The 13061-nt window shown below is 32.4% G+C and overlaps 1 protein-coding gene across 1 annotated transcript in view; it reads right to left on the bottom strand.

Moving 5' to 3' along the window:
* Positions 1–8762: 8762 nt before the first annotated feature.
* Positions 8763–13061, bottom strand: part of LOC128231151 (integrin beta-1-like) — a 60939-nt gene continuing 56640 nt past the window's right edge. Inside the window, exon 23 of the mRNA XM_052943611.1 lies at positions 8763–11781. Coding sequence (XP_052799571.1) covers positions 11707–11781 — 75 coding nt within the window. The 3' untranslated portion in view covers positions 8763–11706. The remainder of the gene's footprint in view (positions 11782–13061) is intronic.

The raw sequence follows: 13061 nt of genomic DNA, 5'->3' as shown, positions 1-13061 counted from the left end.
AAACTCATAGATTTACCTTTTGAATGGATTGCAATGCATTTTTAAAATTTGTAGTAAATGCGGTAGTAATAGACAGGAAGTTATCTGATAGCATCTCCTTAAAAATCGTTAAAATACATAATAAATTACAAACCAGAAATCAACCTTGGATCGAAACCTGCAGCCGTACTGGACTGGATTTATTTTCAAGAAAATGTCCGTTGCGCCTAGCTTATAGTAGAATTGGAGACGAGTACCATTATCTGCTTAAATGTAGTGTTCTTAACTATGTTAATTTAAATTGAACCGCCATTTGTCCAAAGATATAAAGGTATGCCATTTTTTTTAAAGAAATATTAAACATATTTCAACCATGTCGACACACATATTATATACTAACATGAAAACAACATTATAATAATATTTTAAAGTTTTAATGTTTATTGGAAATCGATACTATGTATCGTATAGTTATCTCGCAGTTTGCTTTGTCACAGTGGAGAACCCACGTGACTTATTTGGTAAAGTGCACGGCAACAAATGTCAACAAGTCTCGATTCAGGTAAGGTTTTTAAAGATAACTTTCTTAATAGTTGGAGAATTTTTGTGAAATAAAGACCATAAACCCCGCATTTAAGAGCTCTATCCACAGTAATAAAGAACTTTCTCTAATATCCTAAAGTTTTCCTGAAAAACTTGACCAACTGATTTCTCAGAGTTGATAACTAAGGCAAAGTACACGGCTTTTGACTAATCTATATCGCTTTACTTCATGTTAGCCGTAAATGATTCATACACAAATCTTATTTTAAGCAAATTTTATAGTTTTCAGCGTGTATTGTTTAACTTCTAGTTATTTCAAAGGTAAAAATGAACTAAAACCAAATTGATAATGTACACGGACATTTTAGGATGATAAAGTACACGGTCATTTTAGTTTATGTTTGAAAGAAGAGTGCGGTTTACAAACTAATAGTTATATAAGCATTTTCTATTCGTGAAGTCAGAATGTATAGTGTTTAGTTTTCATTTAAGTTGTATCAATACATTTTTCATTATAACGCACACCTAAATAACTAAATATTTAGCAATCGTATTTAATGAGGAGTTGAAAGATAGTCTATGGGATAATTTAAGATAAAGTCTGCCATTATAAGTTCGATTACTTTTAAATATGCAGGTCAATACAGAACCATACATACATTTCTTCAAAAATCAGATAGTTTTACTTATAAATTATAATCTGGACTGACGGCGAATAAAACATCTCTGTAGTTAGCGGCCTGTTTGTGGTGATTATAAATTTCATGATTATTCCTATTTCCTATATGTGATATAAAACAATAAAATAGGCACATCACAATTAGTTTATATATATGTCCACATTTAGAGCATATTGTTCATACCTTTCAGGTAACGCTGAATCTTTTATTTAGTTCAGTCTGAACAAATATTATCTGATCTACATCAGTAAAACTGCGGTCGTTCGAACAATACAGACAGGAACTCATTGTAAAGATTGAGGCTCGGAGTTACATGGGAAACAGCAAGGAGGAATGAGAGCACACTATATTACCAACTAACAGGCTAGGACTAAGACTTGAACATCTAGATAAGAGCTGAGCATGGAACATTAGAATGTTCTAGACTAAAGGCTGAAATGTGATTACAAAATAATTGTGTTTCAAAGCTTGCTGAATTATATAAGATACATGCAGTTAAGAGTTTATAGGACATCAATGGGAAAATGACAAAAATGCATCTCTAAACCTTGTGAGAATGTTTTATGCTCAATCCGTATTCATACTAATTTTACACAGCATTTTTTTCAGTACTGTAAGACAAACGAACATTTTTAAAGAGCACCATTTGGTATAAGTACGTTTTGCTATTTATCTTAATAAAATGCTAAACTCATCAAACCGTTATTTTAACTCGGCAACATACTGGAATGCATTTCTAACTAGACCATTGTGATCTTTTAATGTGTCCTGATCAGGTGTTTTTCGCCTTAACGTGCCTGCTGAGTCCAGATTTGAACTTGAATGCTGAGCGACACTGTAGACATTTGTGACGTGTCATTCCCCTGTGTCTAGTAGAGATCTGGTCACTGAGATTGGTCGTGTCACCCAATTTGAACCCACACACATCACACGTTAGCTTCAATTGGCCACTTTCGCGTCTTTCGTGTATCTTCAAGTCTTGCAAGAGCAGTTTTGCCACAATATTTGCAAACGTGCAACTTTGTCTCGACGTGATTGCTGCACCTATAAAAAGACATGTACTGTCACAAGTTAGCGAGAAATGCTGGCAATGTCAGTATTTGAATATAATTTATAAAAAACACTATATTACTGCCACGCAATGAGTGTTTGATTGTGTTATCAGCATCATATAACTAAACGACCCTATCCACTGAAACACGGACCACATTATAATGTGAAAAACGTAACCCCTAAAAAACGATGAAAACACATTCAGACGACGGCAAATCTTAACCTCTACACGAGGGGAGTCATAATAAAAGTGTAACTGTTAGTATATTCTTAATTCTCTGCGAAAAAATAAAGCTAAAAACTAACCTGTGTCTGTGTAAACACTTTCCCGCAAAAACGATGGCAATTGATCAGAATGCCTTCTATCGTGGTCTACTAGATGTTTTTTTTTATTATTTTGAAATGCCATTCCGCATTTTTTGCATAAAGTCGGAGTCTTCATATTCTGAAATGAAACAAATGTCACAAAATCATAAGTCTATCAAATCAGCTAGCAATCGAAGACATTAAAAGTACAAGAACACTTTTCTTTCTCAAAATTGACAAAATTAAGAGTTATTAAGCTGATATGTGTTACTGTTTACCATGTATAATGAATACAAACACGTTTTACATAATTATACGATACGAAAAAGAAGTGGAACACCCTTTACAAAAACTTCAAGCCCTTTATATGTCAATTGCGAATATATTGTTAAAATACGGGACTGAATTTTAGTGTGATAACACATGTTTCCATGATTCATGAAAATGAGCCCATCATTTAGGCGACTCCGTCGGTCTAACTGTTAAAACGCGTTCATTCTTCCCTTGCCACTCCATTACAATGCGTCTTTTCAAACATGGAGCAATGTTCAATAATGAATTTGAAGAATAGAAATAATAAATAAATTTATAATAACTCGTTTTAGCACCAGTCAGTGAAATAATGATTTTAGTTCATTTTCGCCTTTGAAATAACTATAAGAAGTTCAATAATACACGCTTAAAACTTTACAATACATAAAATTTGCTTAAAATAAGATTTGTGTATAAATTATTTACGGCTAGCATGAAGTAAAGCGATAGATTTGTCAAAAGCCGTGTACTTTGCCTAAGATTTCAACTCTGAGAAATCAGTTGGTCAAGATTTTCAGGAAAACTTTAGAATATTAGAGAAAGTTCTTTATTACTGTGGATAGAGCTCTTAAATGCAGGGTTTATGGTCTTTATTTCACAAAAATTCTCCAACTATTAAGAAAGTTATCTTTAAAAACCTTACCTGAATCGAGACTTGTTGACATTTGTTGCCGTGCACTTTACCAATTACGTCACGTGGGTTCTCCACCGTGTTTGTATATTGCATTTTTTTTCTTTGACATAATCCTCGTTCTTATTTTTTCTTCGTCTCATACTGTCATATTAATATAGTTAACGTTGAAATATACCGGAAACTTTAAACTTTAAAAATGGTTGCTACTTATTTTTTACGTTTTGATATAAATAGTTAGATATTTGTTAATTATACATGCATAGCACATTAATGAATACACTGTTTAAATTATATTTTTTTTAAGATAAACCAGCAAACATAAACAAAATATGTACATAACTTTTTACACGAACTTCACTCAATTAACATAGCAATGAAACCTATGACCAAATAAACATTGTCGAACATATTCCATCCCTATATTCCCATATTGTGAATGCTAAATGTCATAACCTTATGGCTAAATAGTAACAAAGTGAAAGGTTTCTTATCGGTTCTGGTTGGTAATGAGATTAAATTGTTATGTTTATCTGAATGAATATGACATTTAATGGAAAAAAAAAACAGTGCGATATTTTCATGCATATTTTATTATTATTATCCAGAATATCCAAAACATTTACATTGTTTGCAATCACTTGGTTTGACATCATCTATAATCCATTTTATAGCAGTTGGTATTTGTGTTAATTTCATTTAGTCATTATGTATTCATTTCCAGAATAAACGCAAAATTCCGAAAATTGGAAGCAGAAGGGCAAGTTTATTATTAAGAGATTAATATATGGCCGCGCGGAGCATTTGAGTTATAATATCCGCAGCGGTAGATACTATCTTTCGGGCCAATGCTCTTGGATCGTTTTCGGCTTAATTTAACATTTTACTATACAGTCATGCTTTTTTCTTCTTTTGCTGATAATTCGAAATGTGAATGTTTCCAAGACTGAAAAGGTGATTTTTTTTTATTAAAAATATATATATATTAATTTAAATCCCACAGATAGAAACTTTATAAGCTATGCTTTTGTTTCAATCCGATTCAATACAGTATGTGGAAATATATATATAATAAAATTCACATTAAATATACTTATAAAATTTCCACACACTCCATTGAATCGGATTGAAACAAAGCATAGCTTATAAAGTTTCTATCTGTGGGATTTAAATTACACGTTTGGTAGAAAAATTCATATATAAGTACATATTTTGTTTATGAAAATGTTTAAACATGCAAATTATTATCTTAACAGAACAATAGAAGGCATGTGCACATATGTAAAATTATTATGATTTAGGTAACAAACGCAGAAAAGAATGGAGAAAAAAGTGTATGCAAGCCGAGATAGAGGGAGTGAGAATACATGTGAGATTGATTATAGTTAGATTGGTGAAAATTTGGATACATATACCACGTGATGGACATTAGTCGGGTCAGTGAGTATAGCATGATCAGAAGCCTTTCGATTTTTTATAGCAAGATTGATGATATTTGGGTACATATACCACGTGATGGACATGAGTCGAGTCAGTGAATGGAGCTTGATCAGAAGCCTTTCGAGTCTTTTAAAAAGTTTTGAACACTTCTGAAGGTTTTGGACTTGCTCTCGTTGTTAAGGTAGCGATCAGCATTGACAACGAACATTTATGCGAAAAGCTACAGAAACAAGCTCAGTAGCAAAAAGTTTAAACATAAACCCGGTTTAATGGCACTGGGTAATCACAAACAAGAAACATGGAAGAACAGCACCAAACTCCACAAGCAGCACAGTGCATACATACTTTATATAAAAAACTAGGTATGTTTATCAAGGATTGTTAGGTACCGCATTGGAACGAATTTTTAAAATGTTAAATACTGTGATTCTGAACATATCGCGAATCAGTGTTTGCGAAGTGAGTGCTGTTTCAACTTGTTTACTTTCGCATAGAGCATAATTTATAATGATGTTTTTTTGCAGAACAGGAAAACGTGTAGGGCTAAATAACTCGACGCAGTTAAGTGTGAAATATCTGCAAACGAAGGCTACCGCGGGCAAACTGAAGATTGACTAAAACGAGATCACCTGAAAGAAACAATAGAAGGGCTATCCCGCACATTCTGAGGAAGCTCATTTCATGCAAGTATAGAAGCAGGAAGAAAAGAGGAAAAGTAAGAATTTGAGTGTGACGTAATCGGTCATGTATTAGATGCATAGTGTAGTGGATCATTCCGGGAACTAACAGTTGGATTTGGAATGAATAAATGATAGATAATCAGGTACAATTTTATTGAAAAGACATACTATGTGATTAAGTTGTCTTTCAGAGAGAGCTAGCTTTATGAAGAACAGAAATTGATGTTAATTTTGAAGCCCCACAGACAATTTTACCTAGTATCTTATTTTGGACATATTGCAGTTCATTTTTTTTTGTAGTTCGTAGAATTATCCCAGATAGAATCAGCATATTCAAGAATGGGGCGAATGCATGAAAAGTAGATATTGAGCTTTCGCATGATGCATATTCGTTTAAGGGCTTTACTTCTAATGTAGCCAATGTGCGCGTGTCATGTACAGTCAGTAGAAGGGACCACGCCAAGATGTTTGTGCAAATAAGTTTCTGAAATATGTTGACCTTACAAAGATAACTCTGGATTGGAACGAGGTTGTTGTTCTTGGGAGGTCAAAGAGCATTCAGCTTTAAAAAAGAAACGTTTGAAAGATGGGATTGCAATTTCCCTAGTAAACGGTAAGTTGTGTTTATTTAAAAAAATGTTTATTGAAAGATTTGCGCTTTTTAAGATCAAATGATTATATTGAAATAATTCACTGGTCCAAACGCGACTTCAGGTTTGATCAAAGGGAAACGCCAACACTTGATTGAAAGTTCTTAACGTTGATATGGTCACTCTTTAGTAAGCGGTAAAACATGCACTGCTGTTATATCACTGATAAAACTCCATAATATATCTAAACATAGGCAAAAGATTAAACGTTTTCAGTTGAACATTTCTATCTGAGTTCTTACATCTGTACAAATCCAGAAAAATACGATAAATACATAATATTTTTTTATTTATGTCTTTACAATTGACATGAAATTGAAACACTGAGGCAATTAATAAACTCCGATGTATGGCCAGAGGAAATATGTGTTCTTGAATAGTTAACTTATATTCTGGCGAAATAAAGAAAATGTCCTTGGTAAAACTTACCGGTTCTTACAGTATTCCAGAAAAAGAAACAATAAGACAAATCAAATTCTTAAAATTGTCAGATGCCATGTAGAAGTGACCGTGGATTACACTGTTGCACTGATATGCTTAAAGATGCACTCCTACTCCCAAATAAGATTTACGACAATTTATACTTTTGATTTCATATACCAAAAAGGATGAATAAATGTCGAAAAACAAAAGTTCTTATGAAGGATACCGAGTTTAATTTGAAAGAAATGAGCATAAAACACGGTATTTCTACCTGATGAGATTATTATAGTAGACCACAGTAAATCTTTAAGCCAATCATTTAATATGTTTCCGCTTTCTGCTATTAGATACATGGTATAATCTTGTTATCAGTAATTAATATTTTCCATAAATGCATTATTAAGTAAGTAGTAAAAGTAAAAGTAAAAGTCAAAATTGGTGTTTGTTATACACGTGTCACTTAAATAATTGGACTTAAAAAGATTATAAGTATCTTCCATGGCCAAGAGTGTAAGATAGGTTCATCCCGACCTGAGCGTAGGGTGTTTTGCGGAAACGAGGGTCGGGATGAACCTATCTTACCCGAGCGGCTATGGTAGATGCTTTTTCTCCTACCTCAGTTAAACAAAATTAGGTAAAAATGTTTTTTTTGCTGGAACTCTTTTGTGCTTAGTAAAAATAATTGCGCATGAATATGCGATAATTGTGGTTGTCATTGATATGCGCACAGCGATTCAGATGATGTTATTAGTCAAATAGGTCTTTAAATAGTTCTAAGGAGAGTGAAGCATTATTTCTTGAAAGGTGCGTGATAACTGATTTGTTGTGACATTTGAAGCGAGAAATAATTAATTAGCGTTCTAGATATTATCACAAGAAAATGTTTCCATAATGCTACAGACGGCAGTCTTGAACAAGGGAGGTAACTACAATGTGGAGACCATTAAAAAGAAGTTCCCTACTGGAATATTATCTTCGCCCGTGGGCAAGATAAGGATTTCTAGCATAGCTAAATTATTGGATCTACTTATCTGATGTGTGAGAAAACTTATGCTAACATCGGATTATTATTAAGACAAATTTCTCATCATGCACAATTTCCTTTGTCTGCTAATATATATTCTATTTTTCCGGATGGTTAACACATAATGAGTGAGGAATATTTTGGACGATATTAAAGCTCATTTGAGCATGACCTATACGTGGTCGACTTAAAGGTTCCGAGTGAAATCGCCCGTCCTTCTGTCGTCGTTTGCACACAGCCATTTTCAACTTAACTTAATAAATCAGGAATTATACTTACTTCGTCCTTTTTCAGTTCCTTAAAAATGTTTATTCAATCAAAAGGGTTATTGTCATGCCAAGAGAAAAGAACCTTTTGAAAATAGTTTTTTGTCAGAAACCATAGGCTGGGTTTTGAAACAAATGTCATAGAAATATTTCGACATTCGTTTGGTCGCCAAACGGCAGGGCTGGATGTCCCTCTATAGCAGAAGCAACAACACTCATAGCTGATTTGCCACAAACTGATGACCAGAGTCAATACCAATAATTTGTCTGATTTAAAAAATATTCTTAAGGGATATGTTGAGGTTAATATGGCCGTAATATTGTAAATGAATAATGGAAACTAAAGGGTCATGCCCAGAAGCCCCACAGTTAACGAAGACACTGTTAAGACGCACAATAATAATGCCTCACAGACACTAAATACAGCATAGACACACACACGCAAACACCTTAATTTAACGTCACAATACGTCACAACGCCACAAAACAGCCATGCGACTAGTAAACACATTTGCGGCGTATGTTTGCTGTTTGGTTCCCCGCTTGCAGAGTATGCGCTGCGCTGCAACAGGAATACAAAACAATATAGTTTGCTTCGGTTAGGCACCCCCCCCCCCCTCTACTGAACACATGGCTGGTTTAAGTTTGTTCAGGATTCGGTGTTATCGTTATTTCCGAAGATGTAAACTTACCAATTACGGATGAGTCTTGTCGCTTATTCGTACGTATATTGATTTCGAAAAACCTTATAGCAAGTATAATAAAACAATTGCCATTACAGGGATAAATTTTATTCAGTGAATATGATATATAAATACTTGAAAATGCAAATGAAAAGCATTCAAAGTAACATTTTATATTTTAGCAAATTTAATTTAAAAAGAAGCAATAAGAAAGTACATGTACTTCAAAAAGTTTTGTTACGAATGATATAACATGTTTATTCTCAAACCTGTACTCAAAACCTCTATTGTTATATAGTTGTTTCCTAGCCAATTAAAATAAGATTGGGAAATGTTAGGTGTTGACAAAAAATGAAATCATGCTTAAACTTCGATAAGTATTATTATCATAAGATTGTTGATTCTTTTTCCTATGCCATAAGCTCTAAAACGTGCTGTGGATTAGGATATATATATATATAAATGGCGGAAATAGCCGTTAACGATATAATATGTGTCATTGTCTTATGCATATACCAAGTGAAGACTACTCTGATGGCTATAGCCAACGGTAGTAAGAATACAAAACGTTTATCTGTACAATAGGCATACATTTTTAGCTTTCAATAAAAGGGTTTCGTGCATCTACTGCGGTTTGCACATTTACCATATGACATAGCTTTTTGAAGGACCTTCCGACGAGCTTATAGCAGGTTTAAGAAGTTAATATTACAAAGTGATGCAAAACGTGGGATTGGGGTGGAGTATTTCATATACATATTAGAATGACAATAAAAGCAGGTTTCGAAAGTTAATATTACAGCGTATAAGTACAAATAACAGGTTTAGTCTTAAACTTAAAAAAACAAAAACAATAATAGCTATTTATGTACGTTTAGTTTACTAATTTTAAAATATCAATTAGAATAAACATAGGAGAAATACAATGAGTGTGGATCAATGGATATTTAATATGCAAAACATAGTGCCGATGACATTATAGATGACTTAATGCAATGATGTGAACTGTATTTTTGTTTCGTTTAATAACGAACGATAAAACTTCCATGCTTTCGCCAAGAATACTTTGTATGTGATTACTTTCAATGAATTATACACACACTTCATACACTATACATTCAACATATTTAGTACACTGTAACAAAAAAAGAAATAACAGAAAAACGAAACAGAAAAAGGTAAATCGCAATTTCTTCGTGGTATATGGGAATGTTATGTCATGCGGAGCACCTCGGCTATTTTCCATCCGAAACAGCATCGGATCTTAATCAGTTACGCGATATAACACTACATTGTCTATCAATTTAAATTAAGTAAATTTATACATATAAAATACATGTTTAAACACTTAAATTTATTAATACAATGAAATTAAAATTTTACGAACTACTTTAACTGAAGTATTGGTATACATCCGAGGTTGGTTTCGATGGAAAATAGCCGAGGTCCTCCGAATGATGAAATATAAGTCGGTTGTATCACTCCGAGATGCTTTGGAAAATGTCGTATCGCACGAGACCAAAGTTAGAGTGCGATGTATCTTTACGCAAGAAACAATACCACATTTCAACCGACTAAAATAGAATTACTTTTATTACTAGAAATGCGATCAGTCCTAAAATATTGCATGGAACATATCTAATACATATACTTAATGAATGATGGATTGAGATAAGTGAAAGTGAAACATCAATAAAAGATACGTTACTATGAAACAAAGAACTATAAAACAGAGAAATAGTTTAAATATATACATTTGCATAAAGTTAAATGTATTTACAGAAGTAAGCGCACTATCAAATGATTTTGCTACAAAATAAATAAATTATGAAGCAGTTTTATGCTAATAAAAGTAATATACAAATAGCATGCCATTTCAATTGGATAATTGATTAAGATTTATAACAAAAGTGTTTGGGTTTTTTGGCCGAACCGATTTACAGATTTCTTTTTCACACAGTATCGCATGATGTTTTTTCAAAGTGTTTATGATGTACAGAAAACAATACTCAGGTTTCAAAGGGACTAAACACCAGATGACCCCCAAATCGGCAAAATATCCTCAAAACAAGTCTAGAATCGTCAATATGAGCTAGTATGAGGCCGATAATGCATCGCGAAATATATAATTTTTTGTGACGTTAGCGATGTAATACAATAGTAAGTAAGATTCAATGCGTTGTAAGCAACGATATCAATTTTATGCAAGTTTTTTTTTTACATGTTTTTTTCTTTTTTTTGCAATTGTATCATCTGGTGTCTAGTCCCCTTAAAACGTAGCACATCAAAGATTATTTTATTTTGTAAAGGTTTTCGATATGTATGTGTAGCTTTATTGGTTTTCATATATATTTTTAATTTTAATTTCTCCCTGTGTTTTAAAACAACGTTAATTAATTAATAACCATGATAAAGCTTAACAGACTATTTTTGTTATGGAATACATTGTGTAATTTCATCTATTTAGGCAGTTTTGAGACTTTTTTTTAAAGGAACTCATATTTTTAGGATAACACTTATAAGATATGTCTAGGACTAAAACTAACTAATTGCTAGATTTGTATCCATTTTCCATTTAAATTGTGGCTTGGGGGACATTTCTTTTTTTATCTAAGATGACTGTTTCACCGTTGAATATGTGTTCATTCTCTTTCTTATTGCATAAGGGACCATATACATGTGTTTCCAGACGAACCCAAAAACACGATCGTTACAATGATCTTTTAAAAACGTGAATGTTATATATCTACACCATATTTATTAATAAACGCCGTTCCCGGACAAAACCGGACCGATACACCCCTACAGACCCCAATTCAACATTTTTATATGAGACAATAAAATTTAAGGGGTGGCGGGTAAAAAGGGGGTGGGCAGGGATGAAAATCTTCCAATTAATTTGTAGTCGTCTTTGATATATTAAATCAAGTTTCAGGAAGTAATTCGGCTCATTGAACTATGATTATGAAGCATTTTACGCGAAATTGGTGCCAGAGTATTTATACGTTTCCTTTTCTAACAGTCTATTGAGTTCGATTATTCCGCTGCGCCACCTTTGTATACTGGATTTTGATTGGTTGTCACCGGGGTTCTGTATATCGGATTGTCCTCCTGAAAATATTTTAAGTGTTTTGTTATTTTCGCAAATGAAATTATAATTTCGAGAATAAAGTATTAAAAGTTAAATTAAAAGATTTAAAAACACCCGCACAATAATAACACTAAATTGTTCGGATGCTTTTATGCTTAGATTAATAACTATATTATGTATATATTCTATATGTAAGGAGTTCAATTATGGCGATCTACAGAGCTTGTGTACCTCCTTTTTTCCTACTCAAAAATTGTAATTTTTTTTAACCTCTTGTGCCGGATTTTTAAACTCAATTATTTTTTTTGTTAATAATAATAATATTTTTAATACTCTTATAATTCCAAACAAAATAAACCAATACTAAAATTGTCTAAAAAAATATTGAAAAATATTTTCAAAATATACATTTTATATACAAGTATATATATCATATACACAGTACGAAATGCATTTTTGACAAAAACAAACAATATTTTTTCACAATTTTGGTATTGCAATTTTTTGTTTGGAATTATAAGATTTTTTTTTATTTAAAAAAAAGGAGTTTGAAAATCAGTTGCCAGTGCTTTTAACATTACGTATGTTCAATCAAATCAGTGTCAATAAAGTATTTCATGTATTAATAAGTTATTATACAATAGTAAAAGTGAGTGCGTAATTAAAAAAAAACATAACTCAAGTTAGGAAATGTCTTAAGACGTTTTTTGATTACGAGTCCAGGGATATATTTAAGTTTCAGGCTACTTGGCTTGTATCTCTAGTTTCAATTGTTTTATGTGTTGATTAAATTAATAAGTATTCAATAGTATGAATATTCAGAGTATAAATATTAATACAACGGGTCAAAAAGGTACCCATTAAACTTCCAGAGAAGTAACGGTTTGAAAATTGACAACGATGACGCTAATAACGTTGTTAACTTGTTAAAATTCTGAAAAAATCGGCCAAATGAAAACTTCAGGGACAAGCCCAACAGTATAACAAAAATAACATGATACATATCATTCCGCCTCTAAGCAATACTTGCAAAGTATTTTTCCTATCATGCTAGATTAATTATAAGTTTTTTTTTGTTTTTTTTTACAAACTTCTCGTCGATGTACAAAGCTGCTATTCCCTTGTATATTTTGCTACTTACAATTTCGCTACTTCAATGTATATGATTACCCTTTAAGCTATACTGTTGAAACAACTAACCATTTTACAGTGGTATATCAACTAGTGGAACCGTGCGCGTGTGGACTGGCCGTACAGCCGGGAAAACTTGTTGGTGTTATCACTGTTCATGATGCTCTAC

The sequence above is a fragment of the Mya arenaria genome, chromosome 1 (genome assembly GCF_026914265.1).
Source record: "Mya arenaria isolate MELC-2E11 chromosome 1, ASM2691426v1".
Classification (NCBI taxonomy): Eukaryota; Metazoa; Mollusca; class Bivalvia; order Myida; family Myidae; genus Mya; species Mya arenaria.
This window is presented reverse-complemented; position numbering and strand designations above follow the sequence as displayed.